The sequence below is a fragment of the Branchiostoma lanceolatum genome, chromosome 8, assembly GCF_035083965.1.
Source record: "Branchiostoma lanceolatum isolate klBraLanc5 chromosome 8, klBraLanc5.hap2, whole genome shotgun sequence".
NCBI lineage: Eukaryota > Metazoa > Chordata > Leptocardii > Amphioxiformes > Branchiostomatidae > Branchiostoma > Branchiostoma lanceolatum.
This window is the reverse complement of record NC_089729.1, coordinates 16,036,397-16,061,124: the sequence shown is the minus strand read 5'-3', so window position 1 is coordinate 16,061,124 and position 24,728 is coordinate 16,036,397. Positions and strand designations below refer to the sequence as shown.

The 24,728-nt window shown below is 43.3% G+C and overlaps 2 protein-coding genes across 2 annotated transcripts in view; one reads left to right on the top strand and one right to left on the bottom strand.

Moving 5' to 3' along the window:
- Positions 1 to 203: 203 nt before the first annotated feature.
- LOC136439666 (protein FAM234B-like) overlaps positions 204 to 24,728 on the bottom strand; it is a 39,843-nt gene continuing 15,318 nt past the window's right edge. Inside the window, exons 10-13 of the mRNA XM_066435179.1 lie at positions 4,046 to 4,231; positions 3,272 to 3,425; positions 2,712 to 3,011; positions 204 to 2,515 (exon numbers count right to left, since the gene is read on the bottom strand). Coding sequence (XP_066291276.1) covers positions 2,205 to 2,515; positions 2,712 to 3,011; positions 3,272 to 3,425; positions 4,046 to 4,231 — 951 coding nt within the window. The 3' untranslated portion in view covers positions 204 to 2,204. The remainder of the gene's footprint in view (positions 2,516 to 2,711; positions 3,012 to 3,271; positions 3,426 to 4,045; positions 4,232 to 24,728) is intronic.
- Positions 8,826 to 17,290, top strand: LOC136439667 (WAP, Kazal, immunoglobulin, Kunitz and NTR domain-containing protein 1-like). Its single transcript, XM_066435180.1, has 3 exons — positions 8,826 to 10,948; positions 12,281 to 12,774; positions 14,184 to 17,290. The coding sequence occupies exons 1-3, from the start codon at positions 9,791 to 9,793 to the stop codon at positions 14,377 to 14,379; spliced, it is 1,848 nt and encodes a 615-aa protein (XP_066291277.1). The 5' UTR covers positions 8,826 to 9,790; the 3' UTR covers positions 14,380 to 17,290.

The window sequence follows — 24,728 nt, the reverse complement described above, 5'->3', positions numbered from 1 at the left end:
CACACACACACACACACACACGCGCACACACATACACACGCATAAACACACGCACACACGTGCACACAAACACACACACAAACACATAAACACACACACACACACAAACACACACACATAAACACACAAACACACTTTCTCTCTCTAAATAAGAGGTGAGTGGAAGAGATATCAGCTGATAGAAGACACATAGATGCGCGGAGTTAGATATGAAAGATATGTATTATCACTGACAGATACCGTAACCATATACATCTTTGTAGCTGGACAAACTTTATACACCAGCACATTACTGCACATAACCACAAACCTTACACTCTTACTGCATTATACGATATCTCTGATTGTCAATTGTCTTTCACAAAATGTATACAACTCTTAAATACCTTCTTCATTAAAAAAACATGTCCGACATATACAAACAAGCCTTAAATATCCCAACGGACAATATAGTACAGTATTATGTAGAGTGGTTATTCTTACAGTACTGCTTTACAACATGTCAGCTCCAAACTTGACCAATTCTTCTGATAATATCAACTTCTTTTACCATATTTCATGATTTTGTACACCACATTGGACAAACCATTCATAATCTGTAATACATTATGGCAAGGTAAACAATACCACGAATGTAGATAAGTACCAGTATATACATATAAAAGCTAGAGAAAAAGCACCACCTGTCGGAATCTTTTGAGCTGCAGGCTACTTGACACTTCTGTTCAATGTTTCCATCCCACAGAATTCGTACTCGTAGTTATGTACATGTACCAATAATAGGTACACGATAAGGACAATACATACTACAATGTATTTCAATATGGTAGTCATCCTAACACTGTACTTTTGCCCGAGTTTACACTGACAGTAAGTTGTTTGATTGAGTCACACAGACGCAGTGTAATAACTATTACAATAACAGAGCAGCACACGCACAAACTTAAGGCTCCATGGCTAAGAACAATGGCCATACCTTTGGCTCATATCACTAAAGCTTCTTCTTTTATATCATACAAACTGGCAAAAAAGTTGGTCTTTAAGGATATTCGAGTCGGACGACTCATATCAATTTTTGTCGATTCATGAAGCACATGTCATGAACTTCAAGTCCCGTTCAAACCGTTACGGACACAATTCAAAAGGATGAAAAAAAGGATGCCGAAGCCTATATACTAGTACTGTACATCCGTACCCTGCGTAAATACACATGAGAAACTGACAACTCAGTCCTGCTGATAGTGATCCTCTAAAGAATGTGACGTCATATAACAAATGGTGACGTCATATAACAATAAACTGTGCACTTTATACATGGTACTACAAGTTATTCATTGCACAATGTATACTCCGATCCAGAGAACAGTATCATAGACGTTTAAAGAATGTTTGAATTGACGTCTTTAAAGTTAAGTACAATATAGACATCTCAAAACCACTGGTCAGTTTAAGTTTAACACAGTAAATCACAAGTTGGAACAATTGGCACAATTCCGCACTAACGACATAAATACTACATTCGTCCAAGTTCCAACACTCATTTACTAGTATTACATGAAGTATGTACATTGTCTGATAGACATACGTAGATTATTTACATGGAGAGAAACAACTGTCTTTTCACCAATACCTCCTTGCTTGAACTCATATATACAGATACATGTAACACCCTCCATAAAATCATTTACAGTCTCAAAAAGGCTCTTTGCATTTTTTCTCTTTTTTCTCTTTTTCAGACCACGGCAAAATACACCCGCATAACACAGCCACGTTAGGTGTTGTGGTTCTAAACTCGAGCGGTAGATTATCATCTAAATTAGCATGTCGCAAAGTTACGCACCACTCTGGCATAACAACCTTCTCTTTTCTAATTCTATCTCCATGCGTGGTGCCCAACGTGCACCTGTTTTGTAGTAACGTTCAAGACCAGCTGGACGTGTAGAGTCTAGCCTGGATGCCAGACTATATCCAGGGCCTACGCAGGCCGGCAGCTCCTCCGTGCACAACATGCCCCCAAGGAAAGCTCCCCACAGACACCCCTGAGTTAGACGCTAATGAACAGTTGCTCTGAGTCTAATTCAAGGGTGTCTACGTAGAGTTCAACCGAACCGTGTCCTTTTGACCTGTCTGAAGCTGTGGTGGTCCGATCCCAGGGAATTTCCGCTCTCCTTCTCGGAACGATACATAAAAGATGGAGGGACACTCTACACCTTGCCGTCGCCACGCTGCCCCATGTACCCCGCCCACCGCTGTTGATGCAACGGTAGAAAACGGAAATGTCCCGCCGGATTCCGTCTGAGGAGGTCCAGATGCGTCCCGTTCCGGTAAAGAGTTCGTCCCGTCTGCATGTTTACAAAATCCGCCTCCGCCAGACTAACGTTGAGGTTGATTTTGTTGATGGACAGGCGATATTCCATCCTAATGAACGATCCGCCCGGGTCCTTTAGAAAGGCCACTCTGCCCTCGATGAACAGGTAGTCTAACGTACCGTCCCCGTCTACGTCACCTACAGCACCTGCAGAAACGGACAGTCCCCACACCACAGTCTCATTATAAAGTACAAGATCAGCCATACGAACAGAAAAGCCAGAACTACTTGGTTAATTGCAATACTGTGGACTACTCTAACACTTCAACAGCTCAGTGAGGCTATTTTAGATGAAAAAGGTAATCAAAACGTAGGACTTTAAGATAGATTCTAGTGACGTTACCTGTAGTCCTGTCATTAGGACTCATAGGTGTGCACAGCAACACGGGAAACGTTCTGTCATCGTCCCAATCCCGCCTCTTCATTCTCCTGCTGCCGTCCGGAGGTCCGTCCGGAGTGTCGGCGGGGAAGGTCGTCCTTCGTCCCGTCACCGCAGCATCCGTCACGGCGATCAGCTCCTCGGTCAGGTCCATCTCCGAGGGGTCCTCCTCGTGTTCCGGAGGGGCATCCTCGAAGTCGGGGGAAGGCCCAAAGCGCTCTTCCTCTTCGAGCTTCCTTTGCCTATAGTCCTCTTCTGTGTAGTCTACAACACAGTCATAGTTTACATCATATACATGAGAGAGAAAACAAGTGAAACATAGATACCCGCCAGAGTTGCATAAAAATATGGCAGTTAGAATTTTAAAATTCAAAGTTCCGTAACAATAAGGACTACCTGACAACCGTCAAAAGGTGTAACGATCATAGGATGTTTGATGACGAAAACGTGATTAGGAAGCTGGTGTTTCTGCAAATGCGTTTCTAAAGATAGACGTGTGGAGCGCTTTTGAGCAATGTACTTACTGTAATAATAAGGCGTAGACTTGAGCTCCACAAGTCTGATGGGTGTCCGTGCGTAGTCTCTGTCCACCAGGAACAGCTCCTGGGACGGCATGTTGGCGGCGTCGCACGAGGGGGCGTCATGACCGCCATGGTCACCATGGCGACGGCGTCGCACCTGTCATGAGCAACAGATGAGTTTGTGTGGATGGCTGTCGCTATGCATTGTGCGCCTCTCACTTTTCTAATTTGTGATTTTTTTTGGGGGGGGGGGGAATCATGCTAAATCACGTTTGTTACTGGATGCTTCCAGCTTGTTTGTTTTGCCAGGAAATTGATAAGAAGGAATCATGTAAGAAGATCATCATCACACTCAACTCTACTCTACTCTACTCTACTCTACTCTACTCTACTCTGCTCTGCTCTACCATATTTTACTCTACTCCACTCGTCTATGCTCTACAGTAATAAATAAATAAATACAGTCTCCTCTACTCTACTCTGCTCTACTCTGCCCTGCTCTGTCTGCTCTACTCTACTCTACTCCACTCCACTCTGTTCTGTTCTACTCTACTCCATTCTACTCTACTCTGCTCTGCTCTACCATATTCTACTCTACTCTACTCTACTCGTCTATGCTCTACAGTCTCCTCTACTCTACTCTGCTCTACTCTGCTTTCCTCTGCTCTGCTCTGCTCTGCTCTGTCTGCTCTGCTCTGCTCTACTCTACTCTACTCTGCTCTGCTCTGCTCTGCTCTACTCTACTCTCTACACTACTCATCATCTGCGTGTACATACATGTGTTCCTGCTCCTCCGGGATGCTGTATGACCTCGGCAGCGGGTCCCTCCCGGCCTAACACCCAGAACAGGAACGCGTCCCTTCCCGGGTCTGCCGTGCGGAGAGTCAGGGGTGAAGAGAAGGTCGCACCGCGTGTTGGGAAGGACCACAGTTCAGTCCCCGTCCGTCCGTCCAGAATCATCATCTACGGCAACATATATAAACAAAGAACTTTACCTTCACAAAAACACACGTGTCACTGACCCGAGTTTGCGGGTTCGCAAGCTAGTTCACGAAGAGGACAAAGAAAGCGCCACACATACAGATCTGTGTTGCTTATACCTCCATGAAAAATCGTGTCTGTCTGTCTGTCTGTCCCTCTCCCTGTTTGTGTTTCCAAAATTTGTGGGCAGCATAACATGAGAAACTCTCGAAGTATTGTGATGTATTTGGCCGACGAGATCGAATATCGATAACCTAGCGGCAGACCTTGGTACTGCAACAGAACTTCCGGTTTTAGTATGTTTTATTCAGGACGTGCTATACTCCTGCCTTTTTTTGGCATATAGCTTTTGGTGCGAGGAAAACGTAGTGTAGGTTTGCCAGAACACCCCCCCCCCAGCAGCTTGTTCCATTCCCTTTCGAGCAGTTTAATCAAGTACAACTGCCCTTTTGACTCTGTTGACACAACACCTAGAGTATTATAGGTCCCCAAGGTCAATTTCACAGGCACCGATCGTTTATTTTGTTATAAAATCGTCTGCGATTCGTTTGTCTATCCAAAGGTTGGTTGAACATTTGTTTGTTTTCGCACTGTACACAATATGACATTGACACTCTGTGACCTAAACATACAGCAATACCTGTACACAAAATGAAGTGTTGTTTATCCTATAGTTTAGTTTCTTTTATTTTTACCGTAAGGCTTTCCTTTGGAATGGCCTTTGCAACCCGCGGATTTCCTCTGTTGGTCCCTGTTGTTTTTTCACAAGCTTCTAAGAAATCGCACACGTTGACAAGACCCGTCCTTGAACAAACGTGTTTTGAACCTTAGTTTACATAACACGAAAATGCAAAATAAACTCAAAGAGCGGCATCAGGGTCCTAACTACAACCGGCTCTATTAACTTGTTCCGAAAGTGGCGGGTTTCCGAATCTGCGGATTGGATATATATTCACGATTATACCGTTCTTCTAATAACAACCTTAGCAATATTCTTAATATGCGCTATGCACGCATGAGCAAGAAAGATGACAGCATACCAGTACACCATGACCATTGACAAGGTACCAATGATTTTTCTTGAAAACCTAGAATTTTTCTTGAATTTTGAAAAATATTTAGACGTTAGACACTGCCACCATCAAAGCCTCATCTAACCAGACTTTGAACTTTTGAAGTTTTTGAACGTTTTCATGGACGTGTTTTTCTCCTCACACTTCTTGTGTGGCTAGTACTTATGTCACCACCATTCCTTCCCTCGTTTACTTATGTCAGCCGACATAAGACGGACGGCATAGCTGGTAGACATCTTGACTTCTTTCCCTCCCCTCTCACGTAAGGACTTGTCCTATTTTTGTCTCCGTGGATGCTTGAAACCGCCGTGGTATTTTCATAGCGTCCGTTGATTGTCAGGACGTTCGGAAAACACCGTCTTTCTCATGGCCAGCTGCACCAACACCGTCAAGACTGTTTTTGTCGTTACCGTGGGGTGTCAATCAAATGCACTTGTTTGTTATTGTGAAGTGAATAGTCTGTGGTAGTCATGATCTGTTCGGTCGTCGTTATTGTGAAGTGAATAGTCTGTGGTAGTCATGATCTGTTCGGTCGTCGTTCCTGGCTAGTGGAACATAGTGCAGCAAGTTTCCTTGCTGTTTCAGTAGCAGGGTATATTTTTTTACAGGGAGTGGTTGCTAGCCTTTAACGTGCCCGAGACACCTCCTTGAACACGGACCCCCATTTTCCAACAAACGGTAGCAGTCCCAACCGAGATGTTCTGACCCAGGATTGAACCGGGGCCTCCTACTTTGAACCAGGAGCTTTTAAAGGGCATAAGACACCAAAATACAACATTGTCTTATTATCTGAAATAGGAATAGCATCATTGAAGGAATATAAACGTTTAAAACAAATACACACCCTTCTGATGTTATCTAACATTGAACCATCAGAAAACATACTTCCATGGATCCAGCTCTTTATTCTTATCTGATCTTCTCACCAGGTGATTACATTGATCAGTGACTAATGCCAGCTCATGACGTCACAAGGAAGACGGCAGCCGGTTCGGAACCTTACACAACGACTTGCGAAAAACATTATTTGATGAGCAAACAGTGCTTAATTATCGTGATAACATTTAATCAAAGGACTTAACAATATCTATTTCGTTTTCTTGTGAAAATAATGTTCTTTCCGAGCCGTTGTGCAAAGTTCCAAATCGGCTGCCATGTTCTCGTGACGTCATCAGCTGGCAAGTCACTGATTAATGTAATTACCTGGTGGGAAGAATCAAAATCTGGAGGTATGATGTTTTTATGATTCGATGTTCAATAACATCCGAAGTGTGAATATTTTGTGAAAATTTCTATGTTATTATGTTTAGCCATACCTAGTATGGCTCAACATATTGTTTTTGTTCACGTTCTTCTTCTCCTGCCATATCTTCAAATGGAATCTACTCCGTCATTTTTGGGCCAAACGGCCTGAAATTTGGCATGTAGGTAAAGATGGCAAATACCCTTAGGTGATTTTTTAATTTTGTTGAAACAGGCATTAAAATCATTTTTATGGAGGTTTTTTGGGGCATTTTTAGACAATTTTTATATTTTGGGCTCCTGTGCCCTGGTATTGCAAGCAAGTGACCTGAAATTCGGTACAAGGGTGCCTTGAACATGTCCCTACAGGACTTCAATCACAATTCTGGTGTACATCACTTCAGAATGCTTCATTTTGGGGACTTTTGGGCCCATTTTCAGACCAAAAACAGGCCAAAAGTGGTATCCCCGTTCCATGTTCTATTTGCTGCTGGCCAAGGAATCCATGTTCTATCTAAGGATCCCCGCGTTCCATTTGCTACTGGCCAAAGAACGCGTGTTCTATTTAGGTCACCTGAGGTCATATTGCAGGAACACACGCAAGCCTTTGCAGTAAGAAGCTCTTGGGGTCTCGCAGAACTTGTAGAGAGAATTTTTTTTGCACGGGTGATTTTGGAACAGTCAATTTATGCATCGGGAGGGAGATTGGCGAAGTATGATGCTCTCGCAAATGTTGCCTTTCTACATGCAGTTAAAATTTCGATTTGCCCAGGCATTATTTTGGGACAGCCCACTTCTTGCATGGGGAGGAGTATGGCTAAACATGCTGTATTTGCTCAGGGCAAATGACGGCCTTTCTAGTTATACAGTAGTATTATGTTTTATGTAATTTCCGGAAATTCTTAATGTTCATGTCAATGGTGTCTTATACCCTTTAAGGCTGCCACCAGTTGAGCTATAGAGACATCCATAGTCATGATCTGTGTAATAAGGCGTTAAATAGTGTTTTCTTAGATAAGTTGAAAGTGTCTCCGGTTTGCTAGCAACTGAACTACGGCCATTCGAATGTTCCCACTAGCCTAGAATCCAGTCAGGTAGCCTGCTTCAAACGGTCGCTACCCAACCAACATGCCATGGATTCCAGGCTAGCTATAGGTTCACAAGATGCAATATAAGAAAATTGCCCAAGACTGTTTAAACAACCGAAGAACAAACGGACGGGTTTCATTTTTAAAACCTGTATGTTGGGTTTGATATGTATTACAAAAATAACCCCTGGGTCAACTCTTTTACAAAAGAGTTGTCAAACATTTTTTTACACAATCAAAACATGCTCCAGTATCTGAGTTCATCATGAATATTGTCCGTGGGGGACAGATTCAAACCAAAACAGTTCCAGTCTGATATTGTTGTTACCTTGTCCTGACAGTCTGACTGCATTAGATGGACAAAACGCAGGGAAAGCCGTCATGTTGGCTAGGTGCCACCCGTATGTGGGCCCTTACGTCAAACACCCCGACCCTCTCATGTAGCCTTATAGTAGCACATCGCTAAACATTAAATCCAGACAGTCACGGCCACAGGTGTTGGGTAGAATCTCAGCAAGAGGTTTATATGTCTTTGTTTGCACCTGCACACTACCACACAGGGTTAGCCGGCCGGAACACCGGCAACTCCGAAACATACTGCACTAGTAAATAACTGCCACGTTCAATCTGCTTGGGCGCGTTTGCATTGGGCTGTCGCCCCCGGCATAGCCAGAAGGCCTCGGATATTTTCGCGGGCAGTGTTGCTGCGGTCTTTCACCTTGGCCGTCAATCAAATCTGGAAATAGGACAACTTTTGAGAGCGGTGATTTCGGCTAGCTCTTTTTGAAACGTTTCCAGCTGCCAGAAGCGTTTGAGACCTACTCTTGACTCTAGTACTGTAGAGCACGCACGGACACGTGTGATTCTACACCCACATGTCTTTGCACAAGTTCAGGATCAAGTCCGAATCACTTCTAAACATCAAAACTACACAGCCAGGTGGTCTTGGGTGGTGATTTCCGGAAGAGTCGGTCGTCCCTGGTGGTCTGAAGGAAAACCAAGCCAGATGGAGCGTGTATGACGTCTGATTGGGAAATGTCATTGACTTGTGCATAGTTTCCCACAGTTTTTAATGTCCGAGAAAACACCTGGTCCCGCTACTGAGGGCAAATCCAAGACTGAACGTTACTCCTCACTCTATATATCGTTATATTCTTCTTCGTCATTGTTGTGATTTAAGACATAGTATATTGTACGAGAAATGTTACACATAGTAAAAGTTCTCCCATGTTCAATATCCCGTCGCGTTGGCTTCGCACACGGCGTGTTTTGCTGACACGGACGTGACCCAAGCCTCTCTTGGGCCGCTAAATGGGGACACAGACACGGCACCTCCGGCAAACTGGCTTAGGGGGACATTCTAGTCATGCTGGGATCTGCCACATGCAAATGGTTTGGTTATTTTTGTCTTTATTACGAAAGCTTGCCGTGCGAGCTAGACGGCCTTGTTTAGTCTAGCGATTCTCGTTTTTCGAGTGATCTTGTCCTTTTGGGGCTGCGAACGCGGTGCTGATTTCTTCTGTACCTCAAAGGGACAAAACGCGAACGTGTCAAGGCTCGAAAACACCTCTGAGAAATTTCTTCAAGGAGGTAGAGACACCTGTTCCGGACTCCACGTGTCGTGGCGCGGCGGCCCGAATTTGCATAGTTTTTCGGGAACCAGATGTGCCCGGGTGGTGGTCCTTCCTGTTATAAAGGTGTCGCAAGTCAGTGTGTCTTCGTTATAACGGGCCCCGGCTCGTCTATATAAACACTGGAGAAGCGTGGGCGAGCCTGTGCCGGGAGAAAACATACACAGTAGAAGCGGCCGACTTCGTTCTGTGGTCACGTCGGCAAAGACGTCAAAGGGGCGTGCCATCAAAACAACAAGAGAAGGAACCTGAATGACGGACACGATAACAGGAAATTTGAAGTTGGAGCTTTTCCCAACGAGGAGTTTCACAGTCCGGCGGGAGGTTTGTCTGATCACTACGGAGATGAACGTCGTGCCAACGTGACTTCTGACCCAGATGTATTTATTCACCGGCGGCTGGTAACAAAGTGCATCTCGATAAACAATATTTGTCCAGAACAGTTCAGCAACCGGCGTGAAACAATCGGTTGGTTAGAATCAGAACAGAACGAGACTTGTTGAAGGCATGGCAGCTAGAATTGTACTGCTGGGCTCTTTCCTCGTGCGCGCCTGTCTGGCCGTGACGGTGCCGCCGACTGCCTCTACACTCCACCTCGGCGTTTGCCCGCGTTTCTATGTAGACTCTCTGAGCACCTGCAACAACCGGTGTCTATCGGACGAAGACTGCCTTGAGCAGGAAAAATGCTGCAACAACGCGTGCGGAGATAGTAGCTGCGTGACGGCGGCGGACGAGACCGTACCTACGACGATGACGACCACGACTACCGAGGAGAGTCTTGGGGGGTCGTGCCGAGGGTATGACTGCATGCAACAAGGCGCCGTCTGCACGGTGGTAGACGGCCGGCCGAAGTGCGTGTGTGAATCTCTGTGCCCGGTCGACAAAGAGCCGAGCTTTGTGTGTGCATCGGACGGCATGACTTACTTCAACGAGTGCTACATGAACGCCACAGCCTGCGAACTTGGCAAGGCAATACACGTGGTTCCGTGCAAGGCGGTTATCCGCAACACCGGCGCCCCGACGTCCACATGGACACACGAGGTCCCGAGCATGATGGAAGATTCCAGCCAGCCCGCTACATCGGGTCCGATCATCATATCTGACCCTTTCATTCACATGGTCCGCGAGGACGACAACATAACGTTAGAATGCCTGGTCTCGGGCGTGCCGACACCCACTATCTTCTGGCAAAAGCAAGGGGACACCAACATTTTAGGGCCGGGAAATTCCTTCCACCACTTCGAAGTGTCTGAAAAAGGGACATTGACTATCTCCTATATCCAGGTGGAGGACGAAGGGAACTACACCTGCATGGCAGTGAACGTAGCCGGAGACATCTCCGTCGAGTTCCCGGTAAAAGTCATTCCGACGTCGACGCCCGAGCCTTTGCCTGACGGCTCTACCTTCTCACCGGAAGACGCCTGTTCCCTCCCGAAGGACGAAGGGTCTTGCGAAGACAGCGTCCCCAGTTGGTACTACAACGGGGAGCGCCAAGTGTGCGAACAGTTCGTCTACTCGGGATGTGGCGGCAACGAGAACCGGTTCGACAGCATCCACGAGTGCATCAGGTCGTGTCCCGATGTAACGGCCGCCACGTGCCGGCTCCAGGCCGCCGCCGGCCCCTGCAAGCGGTACCGGACGAGATGGCACTACGACATCAGCAAGGTAAGCAGCTCCCATTCATTCCGATCGTTAAAGATATTTCAAACTTCTTTTAATTACGATAAAAGGCATATGCACCGTTGTCTAACCAGTCTATCCAGTTGGGTCTTAACTGTAGGTCTTAACCAAAATCACCAGAAGGGAAAACCTTCTCATTTTCTAAACGTTTGAAACCGTTAGGTGTTTGTTTCACCATGTAGTCTCTGATTCGACTTAGGTTCCAACGCACTGATACTGCATTCTACGCACAATATGACTGAGTTGAAATTCCATTGAGTTAAAATTCCATTTATTTTGTCGTCAATGTGTTTTTGAAATGTAGACTTTGATATCAAGTATAAAAGTGAATTCGGGGCCGTTCATTGTAGATCCTGAAGCATCTTGTTGTTATCTCAGCATGCGGAAAGCGGACTAACAATAGACTGTGCTCGGTGGCTCTGTTCTGTCAGAGTCAAGGCCCTTCAGTCGACGCAAATGGTTGTTGATGTTTTTCTAACCGCAAATTGGGCCGCGGGGCCGGGAAGCAGCCGGCGTCTGTTGTTTTCAAACCCGAGGGTCAAAGGTTCATCATGTGCGGGGGTTGTCCCGAGTTCTCCACGTCAGTTCTGAGCGTCTCAAGTGTTTGTCTTAACTTCAGAGCATGCGCGTTCTGCCTCAGAAAATGCGTTTCCATATAGAACTGTTGCAAGTTATGTGTGAGGCGCAGTTAAGTTACCACCACGAACCGAGAATAGCTTTTATCGGCTTTATGGGTCTGTTGTGATCAAAGGCGGAAGAAACTCCCTTCAATCTCCTTGAGGAAAAACTGCACCACTGCGATGGATCATGGACGAATGCCAGATACACGAAATTGGCAACCGAAAAAATGTGCTACTGCCCCAACAAAGAAGAGCAATAGCAGAAAAACATAGAATTATATTAGCGATTAGTGACGGCGACGAACTTAGTACAGGCATAACAAAAAGAAAAGTGTTGAGAGGTTACTGTCATGTTTATGTTTTTTCCTCTCGAAAATCACTGTTTTCGAAAGTAGGGACAGAGAGAAAAACATGTTTATGTTTTTTCCTCTCGAAAATCACTGTTTTCGAAAGTAGGGACAGAGAGAAAAACTATAGCACCTGTAAACAGCACTTACAGCCCGAACGCGAACGGTGAAAGCTAAGGTCATATTTCACCCGCAGCTTCCTGCTCTAGGCTCGGCGGGAGACCATAGGGGACCCGCCGCCGGAATTCCACGTCAGACCATTGCAGCCGCATTAGGAATGTGTTGACAGGTAACCTTAACTTCGCAAAGGCGAGAGGAAATAACATGTCCCCCTTGTCTTCCCCCCGTAGGGCGAGTGTCAGTGGTTCATCTACGGCGGCTGCGCGGGGAATGACAACAACTTCGAGACCCTGGACAGCTGTAACGACGCCTGCCCGTACCATGTGGCCAACGCCTGCAACAAGTGCCCCAACCGCTACGGCATGGTCGAGTACTTCTGCATGAGCGACTTTGCCATCGTCGGGACGGTCTTAGACATCATCGACTACAACATAGACGAGCGACCAAAGGCCGTCATCATGCTGGAGACCGTCTACAAGGACAGTCACGGCATGTTTGAAAGCGCGGAATCAGCCTTCGCTCTAGAAATCCGCCTGAATTTCACCATTCGCCAGCCATGCCCGTGCCCAGAACTGAAGAAGGAAGAACAGTACATTATCATGGGCACGGTTCAGAACGGGTACCCCATGGTGGACAAGGACAGCTTCGTCAAGACCTTGAACGATAAGCGGAAACAGCGTCTGAGGCACACCGCCACGGCCACACACGTCTGCGAAAACCTGAAGTAGGGAACTTCACGTACAAGTAGCATTTGGGTAGTTCTTTCATGAACGGGATTGATTATTAAAGAAAACTAAGAGGAAAAACACACCTAAAACAACTTGATGTAAATTTTCTTAAATTAACTTTTCCAGGCAGTATATATCTGTTTTTAACTATCACAGCGTTTCACTTACGTAACGTTCAAGTAAAATTTGCAAGTATACAACACAGAAAAAACATGAAGAAGTTTACAGACTAACGTACAAGTTGATATGCTTCACTACATTTATTGCTTAGAAAAAACTGTATCTAAGGTCTATTAGGTGAAAATCAGCCGAACGCAATTCCTGACAGCAGGTCCAGATTCAGCTGTTTTTCGCGAAAAGCGCCAGTGTTATTTGAGCAATCCTTTGCTTGACTTCAAGGTTTACTCGACGAAAAAGACTTGTATATAGAGACGTCTGGGCCTGCCATTCACGATGACAAATGTGCGACACTGCATGCATGCGGTGACCCCAAGGTACACTCTCTCTTTCTGGCCCGGTCGGAAGCTCCAAAGGTCGTCCGAGTGGGACACACGCCAGACGAAACATAGCTGACTACAAACATAACCTGGTCACCAGTCTCCCCCAGGGATGCAGGCTGGATCTCCTCGGTACTGTAAGCTTCCATGCCCGCCAGGGCAACTAGGCCCACTCGGTGTTTTTTTGCCTGAATTAAATTTACAGCCCTAGGAGGGTCTTCCTCGGGGTGGCTGGGACAAAATATCCTCGGGGGCATGTTGGCCCTAGTACCGAAGAATCGGGTTGTGTAAGCCCTAGGCCTGGTGAAATCCTGGATTCCAAGTAAAAAACCAGGTGTCTACGTACGGCAAAATTTCGTGCAGTTACGTATTGATTCTCGAAAGCGTTATCAAAGCAGGTTCTTTACTTAGCTAGACCGCCAGAAGAGAGGTGTACTTTTGGAGTCGCTGGCACGCACGTGATGTTTACACTGAAAAAATCGAAGCGCGTGTCGGTGTATAAAGGCCTTATTATAAGACTATGACACCTAAAAGCGTAAAAGAAAATTCTGACAAAATCAAAAATATTACTGCATGCTGGGGTATCATATTGATAGTTTCTGTGAGACTTTAACTTCAATAGGAATGGGTTTAAAATCCGAATAAATGTTATTGAAGCGTCCACGCTGGCAATTTTATGTTGGGGTTGTCGATGTTGGGTACTTTTGCTTTACCGTTTTTAACTATGACGTGACACATCTACATACTTGTCATAGAGAAATGACATAGAAATATGCTAAATTTGATTTATAGCTAATTTCCAGTAACCAATAATTGCATGATTCTTTGCTTACACGGACTGTGCATGCCAGACCAATGATTGCACGAATCAAGAACTGATTGGCGATTTTTATGATCGATTTTTGTAGGTCGTATAATTCGGAGGACGACAACCTGGGAGAACCAACGCACGACTCGGCTGACGGCACGCTGTCCCTCACCCCCACACCCCCTGACATGGCTTCCCCACGGTCACACACGCATAGGGAAGATAGTGCAGACAGGCAGGACAGGCTTGAAGACATTGAGGACAGTGCAGACACGGACTTGTTCTGGTATCTTTAACTGCTGTCCGGGGACTGGGCTGTAGGGCACGTGAGCTGATCTCAGGCTTCCCTAGACTCTTGTGGACGGCGTATTTTGACGGCGTATCTTGCGAGGGCTACTGTATATACAAGGCTACCAGCAAAATACGCCCTCCACAAGAGTCGCCACGGACAAGGCTTCCCAAGATTGTAACTGCTGCTTCCCTCTTCTATTTACAAACATGTACCTCAGTTTACAAAAACAGTAGCGTGTTCCAAGGCTAAAAAATGGTTTCGGCTTTTCCCTTTAATTCATAATTTCAGGCCTGAACTAAAGTTTGGGTCGGACTTTCAGGGATCGACCATTGGTAGAAAATCTGACGAATCACATGAGAGTCAGGTGAAGAAGAAAACATACAGGGCAAAGTCTTTCACTGAATAAAATACAGAACGATTTGATAAAAAAAATGCCCAGAAATTCCTAGTTGTGTTTTCATCTTAAGACAATCAGTTTGTCAATAAGTCTAAAAGTCTTGGAAGATGTCTTGATGGGTGACTCAGGTTTAAGACGTCCTTGGCATCTCAGATTGCCTTAATGCTGTGACTTGAGTCAGAACTCATGGACAAAGTTGCTTGATGGTTTTTCGGACTTGGGACCACATGTCACCAGAGTGACACTGCGAAATGTGCTGCCTTGGCAAGTCTGCCCTGGGGTCTGTTCAAAAACACATGGTCCACTCTAACCCTAACCAGACATCAAATACCCAAATCTTCAGATCTAAATAAATAAAATCTGGCTAGTGACAGAGTGGCAATGATCAAAGACTTTCAAAAAAATGTCTCCCACAGAAATGCAGGCTGTAGGATTAACCTTGACTTTGTTATTTCAAACCACATGGTGATTCTCTACCTGATTTACGTCTGAACAACAAGTGTGGCCATCCTGGAGGGAGACCGGGATAGCACCGGCTTTGATCAAGTCCCAACAGAAATGTCTTGGTCATACAACCAGGTCAAGAATCTCTCTATCTGTCCATCCAACCTTCGGGGCTTGTTACGCAAGATGGGAAGACAGCCATCTCTGTCAGACCATATGCAGCACAATCTAGGTCCCCCTTTCCACTCAAGAGGGTGATTTTTCAGCAACTTTTGAGCAAACAAATTGGATTTGGGTGACCTTAGATTTTATGATTGGAATATGATGTGCAAACAGCACGATATGAAATTATGATTTAAGAGATAACAAAACATATAAAGGATGAAATATTTCTTTTTAATGTATGAAATTCACTCAAAATGTCGCTCAGGTGTTACATCCTCCAGTGTTAGCTTATCTGGGCTTCGTATCATATACTACAGTAAAAAAACTAGGACAGCATCCTATGGCTATGTTGTACCTGCACTCTGACTTGAATACAATGTAAAAAAAGGAAACGTCTTTACAAGAGATTCGTACAAAAATGAAAAAAAACTTCATCAGTTAATTTGGTCGAACGTTCAAGGGAGTGGTTGCAACTATCTTTGGGCTCTTATGGGGGATGCAGCAATGGCCACAATCCTGACAGACCTCCCCTTAACCAGCAGTTAAAGAACCAAAGCAGAGACAACGTTGCTGGCTTTGCAGGAGATATTTTCTCAGGTTGCCTTCTCTCCCCTCAAGTAATTATACTACCTCATGGTGGTGGTGCAGATACAAACCTCTGAACCAAAATTATTCTAAACAGATTCATCAAATCCAATTGTACAAAGTTTCTCATTAATCTCTTTTTATCACCTTGTAATTATATTTCTTGGCGCTTACATTAAGCCAGAGGAAAACTGCACTGCCCAATACAGAATTTTTTTCAGAAAGTTTTTGCCTAAATAATTTCTAATTGAGTTATGTAATTATAAGGATGTGCTAATATTATTTAAGGATGAGAGATGCATGCACATTGACTTTGGCCAGTTTGCTGATGAAACTGTCAAAAAGGGTTGCCATTTATGATAGGTCAGGGAAATGATTTATGGTACCTCAATTTTCAAGCGGTCATAAATCATTAAGTCGTTAAAAACAGGTAAAGTTTGTGTCTAGTACATAGCAACATGTCTAAGGTCTAAGGTCTAAGGACATAGCAATGTGTATGGCATGGCAGTTAGTTTCCTTGCTGTTTCATTCTAGTAGCAATATTTTTGGAGGTATATCGGGAGAGGCTACCTTTCACCCAACATGGTTAGAGTAGAAACTATTGCAAACTGAAAGGCTTGCAATTGTTATAAGACTGTTGAAAAGTGAGCATATCTTGTTCAGCATCAATTGGAAAATAAGCATGACTGTACACTGAGTCTCTTGAATCAGGTATGAGAATGTCATCCACAAAATGAAGGTTGTTGTGCAGACTTAGAGCTGGACAAATGCTATCATAGCATACCTACTGTTAGAAATTAAGCATTATTTCTAAGATAGGTTACAAATCTTCACTGTATAACTGATTTAAATTACCTTTATTCCATTGTTATTTATTTGATAGTTAATTATTTCAAGTGGTAACTTAATATCAATCTGACATTGTACTTATTAAAAACCAGTCTACCAAAATATGTAACCATTTGGATGTAACCAGTTTTATGAGAATTAAAATTACTACTGGCTACACTTGGCGTTTGTTATAGCATAGGATCTGTATATGTTATTGGGATATTCCATTCCAAAAGGTAGGGGCAGCCGAGATTTTTGGAGCAACTCAATGATGATTTTAAGTTGGGTGTTTACTATAACATGTACAAGTGCCTACAAGTTGATATTTAGTAAAAAGATGTGTTATTAATATTCAAGGTGTTGGTACATGTATTAGGAAATGACCCTGGAATGTAAATAAGAAAATACCAGTGGTTGGTAGTGATTAAGTTTTAGTAGATTATATTGTGAGACATGATTTTGTAGGAATAAAGACACAGGAGATGAACCTTTCTCTGTTGAATTTTGTCATTTCTTTATGCATCTGATAGCATCTGTATCAACCAATAATCAGTTTGTGCATCACAGATGAAATAGACCATTCTTCAGTGGCAAAGCCCTCCTGGTATTAAAACTAGAATGACTCCATAAAAACAGATTGTATGGCTCTATCAAAATCAATTGAAGTTCATAATATACAACAGACCAATCCTATAGCCCCACCCACCTCCGTCAAAACGTAGAAATGCAAAATAAAAACATGAAAATTTGATGGAAGTGAAGCCACACTCTCATTGGTCGAACTGATAAATGCCATGCTATCATTGGCTGAACTGCTAATTGTGATTGGCACTCAGGATAGGTCTATATTCCTTCTAGACAATGTTGGCATTGGGTGTACATGGGTGAGATACATGTATGCATCTACTAAGTACCTTCAAGTTGATTGATAAAAGTTTCGTATTTCATTGTTACAAGTACATCAGACATTCTCATTTTAGTCATTCAAGGAAATACTAAGGTCATAAAATGACGTCTGTACCTTCATTTTATCAACAATTGTCTTGAAGGGCAGACCAGCTAAGATGTTAAGGGGATTTTGAGAACCTTTCATTGCAAATGATTTCCATGCTCCCAAAGTGTATAAGATATCTTCCCTATCCTTCTTGATACGCCTATAGAACCTTGATTTGCATGCTGTAGAACAAGGCTATCTCTCTTTCTCAACAGCTGACAGAACAGTTTTGGACTCAAACCAAACATTCCTTCAAAATCATTCTACAGCGACTTTGCTGATTTGCTTGACATGGCTTAGCCTCCGATGCAGACTCAACCCGGCTGTTTTCTTTTTCAAGTTATTGTTTTTATACTATAATATTTTTTTCTTATTGCTGGCCGGCAAGCAATAAGAAAAAAAAATATAATAGTATAAAAACAATAACTTGAAAAAGAAAACAGCCGGGTTGAGTCTGCATCGGAGGCTAGACATGGCTACCTTGGGAAGCTAATCATCAAAAATATTGGTTAGGGGTTGTCAGTACTTCTTACAGGGTGTTGAAGGAACCGAAACCCTGTAATGGCACCTATGACATTCAAAACTGATGTAAAACATTGCTCGGTTTTTATCATTCTCAGAAATCAAGGTCCTTATTAACTATGACAATAGTTTCATTTTTATTAGTTGAAACAAAAGATGCTTAACTATTCAAACAAAGAGATTATTCCAGTCAACTTTCCCTCACAAAATGATATCTTTCAATGACAGGTGTGGCATATCTAGATACTGACGGTCAAGTTCAACATGATAATTGCATGCACAGCTGCACAATGGGATGCTCTCGGTAAAGGACCTTCCTAACACCTGGAATGTTATCTCAATGTCACACATGTATGTTGCAAACTGAGTGAATAGATGCTATACATGTATCTCTATCACACGCCAGCCAAAAGGAAAACTCAAAGTATCCCAGACGTCTTGATAAGACATATAGGGGTGACGCCCATCTGTCTTTACATCACTATAGCAGGGGGCTGGTCCGCTGGTAGTGATGTGTGTTTAACCTCCATATTCTTTTTCCAAATGCTCAGCAGAGAAAGCAGATTGTACCATTTTTAGAGTCTTTGGTATGACCCGGCCGGAGATCGAACTCACGCCCTACCTTGTGCCAGGCGAACACTCCACAACAAGGCCATTGCACTGGTGCAAAAGGAAAAGGTTTTAGTACATTTTCTACAGCGTACATTGTATGATGTGTACTAGAAAGATTGCTCTGTTCTTCACAATGTAGCTATAATTATGAAGCAGATTAAGAAGGAGAACCTAGCCTGGATGCCAGACACCTAGCATGAGGCAGCGTAGGATGCTAACTCTGTGAGCAGGGCATATGTTGCTCCCCCAACCAAAGGGATTGGCCTCACGCAAGGTGTCTGGCATCCAAGGCTACGAAAAACCATGTAAAAGCAAAATAACAGTACGCAGAGGTGGGGTAGCTGACCTTCCATGTCTGGTACATAAGCCGCGGTGTATAAGAACCAGATTGTACCGGGCGTGAGAGACAAGACAGTCGGTAAACACGACGCGCGTGATTCACGACGAGACGTTGGCTTGGTCTGCGGGCTGGTGGCCAGGTGGGGAGGGATGTTGTGGCTCTCTCAAAGGTCGCGGTCTTTACAAACAACACGGGCCAACTGTGCGGTTCACACGTTCACACGTCTCTGTTAAGGGGTGTAGACGACACTGTTTTCTTTAAGTTAACGGGTCAAGGAGACATCAACAGTCTGGGAAACTATGCCTTGACCTTTTCCTGACCGGGCCCGAGACATCACTCACTCTTTCACCTTGAACACAATAGACGCCCTATTATTTTCCCAGAAAATATTGACTTAAAACCATTTATAAGACATTTGGAACGTATGTTATGGACATGTAACAGAATTCTCCTGACACATATTATGTCATAGTAAAAAAACACTGCACTTTATTCATCTTTCCACACATGAAACTTGTGTCATACAACATGTTCTTTTTTTCTTGTGAAAGGTGATTGTACTCAGATGTACATGATCATGACTGTATGTATGGTACATGTATTCAGAGACACATGATTAGATAAGAATTTCTGGATGGCATTTTCAAGTGTGGAATGACTTATAAGTCCTAAATCATTCAGTTCCTAGATCTAAGATGTAATGCACAGTCTTATCAAGACAGTCTGCAACTCTTTGGTCTTAACCAATCCAAACACTGCACTGCCACTGGCGTGATATGATGTCAAATCTATTCATCTGTCGTACAGAGGTGCAGGCGCGGTGGCCTTGTATGTGGTTAGGGCTATTGGCTCGGAAGGTAGAGGTACTGAGTTTGAATCCCTGACAGGTCCTGATGTGGCACTGCCCTCGTCTTAACACCGATTTCCTCACTCTACTCAGGTGAAAATGAGTACCTATCTTTGGTTAAGGACGTCCCTCGCTCCTGACATATCAAACATGGAGGTGCACGCGGTCCAGTGTTTGGGCAAGGATGTTAAAAAACCCACCAGACTTATCAAAAAGAGTAGGGGTCCTTCCCGATGTGAGTGGATCAAATGAATCTGTCTGTATATGCAGCCCGTACTGTTATGTACAAACCTGGTGTGTTACGTTTTGAGACGGTTTACCGGGGAAGTAATTATATATTTAAAAAAACACTAAAAAAACAACAACAATGCAATTCAGATACGAGCAACTGCAGCAGTTGTATTACAACAGTTTCAAAATATCTCTCTCTCACTGTAACCCTGTCCCTGCTTTCACTGTAACTCATGTATAGACAAGGGGACTAGATCATGGTGGGTATATTACATAAAACATCTGCTTAACCCCCCTCTTACTGCTGAAATGGACCAGTCTCTGACCTACTGACCAGTCCAAATGGTTAGCTTTGCTTTTCGATCAGTGCCCAAATACTTCTGATATCAGTGAACAAATCAGACCTAACCTCTAGAGCCTTATCTTACTGACCAGACCGCAGTCTGCAAAACATTTGGTGAGAAAATATTTGCCCAAACACTGGGGTGCAATCCTTGCTACACAAATATATCCAGCTTCTGTCCAGTGCTACTTGCGGTCATTGAGTGTTCAGCATTATTTTTGTGATCAGTGAATTTAGGATCACCCAGCAGGTTATGTGAAAATGCTGATTGAAGCCAAATGATTTTTAAATATGTTTTCTGTGTTACTTTAGTCTAATGGCCATTCTTTTTCAGTCTACTTGGTTGTACAAAGAAAAATTAGGCGGTAGATTTTTGTAGAATTCATTTTATTTTCACACTGTCTAGTCTTAATCCCATAATTTCTACAGTTTGCTTCACCCTAAAGCCAGTCAGACATTCATGACCATCCCCCAACCTTCCCCCGACCTGACTTAGAGCCAAACGAGGTTGATGGTAGGTTGGGATCAGTCTGACCAGTTCTAGGCCTGTCATACCAGTCCTATAATCTTTTAGAGACAATCGTGTTTCCAACCATTGCATGACTGAGGGGCATAACCAACCATCTTTACAAGAGGGTTAAATTACGTTAAACTTTGTTATCAAAGTGATACAAAGTTCTGTGTTGAGATATAAGGTTGGGGGGAGGAGGCCATAGTCTGCTACGTGTAACCGGGATCGACTTTAAGAGAGTGATCCATTACCGGTACCCTTGGTTGCCTGTCTGTCTATCTGACAGTCTGTCTGTCTGTCTGTTTCTGCGATTCCCAATATACACAATGCAGCATAATGCCAGTGAGTGGTGCCATTTTTGTCTGGCAGAATATTTAAAGTAGTATGGGTAAGGGGGTGAAGTCAAATATACTCCAAACCATGGAGTATTTTGGAGCTCTTTTAAAGGACGAATTTAGGTCCTATATGAACAGTAACACCTAATGATCTTGTTTAAACTTATCTCTAACTTTCTTGATAATAAAAGGGATAATGTTTGACAAAACTTCATTTTTGTACTACCCAAAATTCTCTCATGTTACATGCATGTACAATATAGCATTTCAGATTCAGATTCAGAATATGTGAGATCTGCATGGCCTCATTTGACCTGGGAAGCCTAGACGCTGAGTTCAGCAGTTCTCTTACCAAATTTTCCCCAGATGTTCACCTGATGTTGGTGGGGGGTGTGGAAGGTCGTGCACTGGTATGTTTCTCAGTAGTAGATCATGTACTCTCAGCCATAACTTTTCAGCTATAAAACTAAGCTAGGTTCCCCTTTCTGACATATACGCATGGGCTGCATTGTTTGATTAAAGTCAACTGCCCCTTTTTTTGCAGCACAAGACTGAATATTCTTTATTTGATATCAAGTGAGCATACACCTTGAGCACATTAGCCTTCTTTCTATTGCCTTAACCTGAAAACCGCTACAAAAGTTGTGCGAAAAGACTACGTGTCACCTCAGCGGGGACAATACCTTCAAGGTCACACACCAATTACTCTATGACCTCTAAAAGGAGTTACCATGCTGTGCTTGCGGAAATCTAAAAGACTAAGGTCTACAAATAGACATTCTTTTTAGTGTTTGTCCCAGCATTTTATGTACATGCCAGTCTACACCATGTGTGGTTCTGATTTGAAGCACTGTGAAAAGACTTAAAAAAGAACAAGACCTTAGGACAAGGAAAGTACAATGGCCACGTAAAAGTGAAGTGTAATTATAAACGTGACAGAAATTATCAGATATGTGAATAGTAACATTTATTGTACATGTACATGGCAGACTTACACGTTATGTGGCTCCGGTTAAAAAGAACAGAAATAATTAATCAACTTTAATCATAGCCAAACCTCAGCTCCAAGGAAAGAGCAAAGGCCGCATAAAAGTTTAGGAATAGAGAATCTATCAGATTCTATGTGTGTCGCAGCATTTAATATATTGTGCCTGGTTCTACCAAGTGTGGTTCTGGTTTAAAGCACTGTGAAAATGCTTTAAAAGGAACCAAACAATTTATGGCCATGTAAAAGTCTAAAAATAGAGATTCTAGGTGTGTCGCAGCATTTTATGTACATCCCAGTCTGTGTTTAGTTACCTCTGCTGGTGTTAATTTAGCACTTTTTTTAAAGAGAATGAGACAAGTGCAATGACCTGCTAAAAGTCTGGATGTAGACTTCTTTGGTAGGTGTGGTGAAACACTTTATGTGACATCCCAGTGTCTTTAACTTAAACCCCTGGTGTGAAAGCACTGTGCCAACTCAGCACTTACATGTAAAAGAATCACACAAGAAAAGTTCATTGACCCTAAAGATCTTGAAAATCTAATCAGGATAATTTTCTGAGGTGTATTGCAACCTCTGAGTCATTGGAGAAGGCAATGGAGGACAGACGTTTCTGGGCTGACAGAGTGGTTCGAGTGGCGGAGGAGGACTGACACTCGACATAAGTCAAGTAAGTCAAGTCATTGCAACATGTTAGGTACCAGTGCAAACTATTCTTATAAACTCATCATCATCATTTATCTATCATTTCGCGTAAACTAATGACTAGAGTGTAGAATGATAATAATAAGAGCATTTGAAGATATTCTAAAGAGATGATCATCCTGGAAATGTGGAAAAATAAGTGATAAATGTATCATGCATCACACTAAAGTGTCCTATTAAACTACTGTAAATGCAGAAATGTTCGCAGTGGTTTTATAATTGTTTGCGGCGTTCGCGGTGAACTCTTCAGCGCGAACTCTAAACTACCGCAAAACTTTTGCCCACCAATGACTACAGCACTACTATTGCTTCAAACGCGAACTTGAAACCACCGCGAACACTCCATTTACGCCCTAACGCGAAATAAAAACCATGCAAACTTAAATGCATTTACAGTATTCTCAGAAATAGCTGATGGTCCAGCTGGTTATGATCAAGGACAAACCAATTGAGAGTGAATGCTTGTGCTGAAGAGACTTAAGATAACCATCCTTTTCTTGAAGACGTGCTTGGCAGCCTGACCTACTTGGCAATTTAGACACATAACCCAGACATGCCAAATGATCAGTCTACCCCCTGGGGAGGGGGTGACACGCCCGACTTTCACGCGACCTTCCTTCACATGACCTTGACGAGGAAACCAGCATGACCGCCGTATTTGGCAACCGTTTTTGCTGAATGGTACGGTTTTCCCCCCATGTTTTTACAAGTACAGGTTGAAAAAGATTGTTCCCAGTGTAGGGTGTCTGGGACCCCCCTATGTGGAGGCAGTAAAGTGAATTGTGTTATGTCTTCAGGCTCAACAGTTCAGAGCTCCGACTTGCCAGCAGCAATGTGTATCACAGGTCTTCTCATGTCTGTACTTTTCCATCAAGCCCTTCTAGGAAATTGTTCAAATCTGTCACCTTTGGCATGGAATTCAATGGAAAACGCTAGTTTGTCCAAAGGCACATCGTGGTTGGTTAGTTGGTGTGTTATAGGTTGTTAATGAATGTCAAAGTGACTGAATGATGATTTAAAGATATTCTAATAATTTTTGCTTCGTATGTATTGTAGATTTTGGTGTTGGGAAGATGTAGCTAAACTTTGGGTCCCTAAACTTAACAATTCAAAGTGAAGATCAGAATGTCATCTTACATTACTCTATCTTTTTTTTTAAATTAAAACTTTATTGTTCATTTTGTACAGAAATACAAGGTACAAACAGTGACCAATCATTCATATTTTTCTTGTCCGTGAATGCTTTTCCTACTTGTTAGAAAAAGAAATAGCAGACACCTACATGTAGGATAATTTCTGCCTATGTGGTGCTGCCTTATATTGTGCTATGGACTTACATAAGAAGGCTCACATAGCTATAGAGTGGTACAATTGGCTTCATCTATTTTCAAAGAAACATTTCCCCTAATTAGAGGTATACATGTATCATAAAGTTTCTGGATGGCGTTTACCAAACTTTAGGAAGAGATTTGAATGTTGGACAAATGGGTAATACATGTAGCAGTA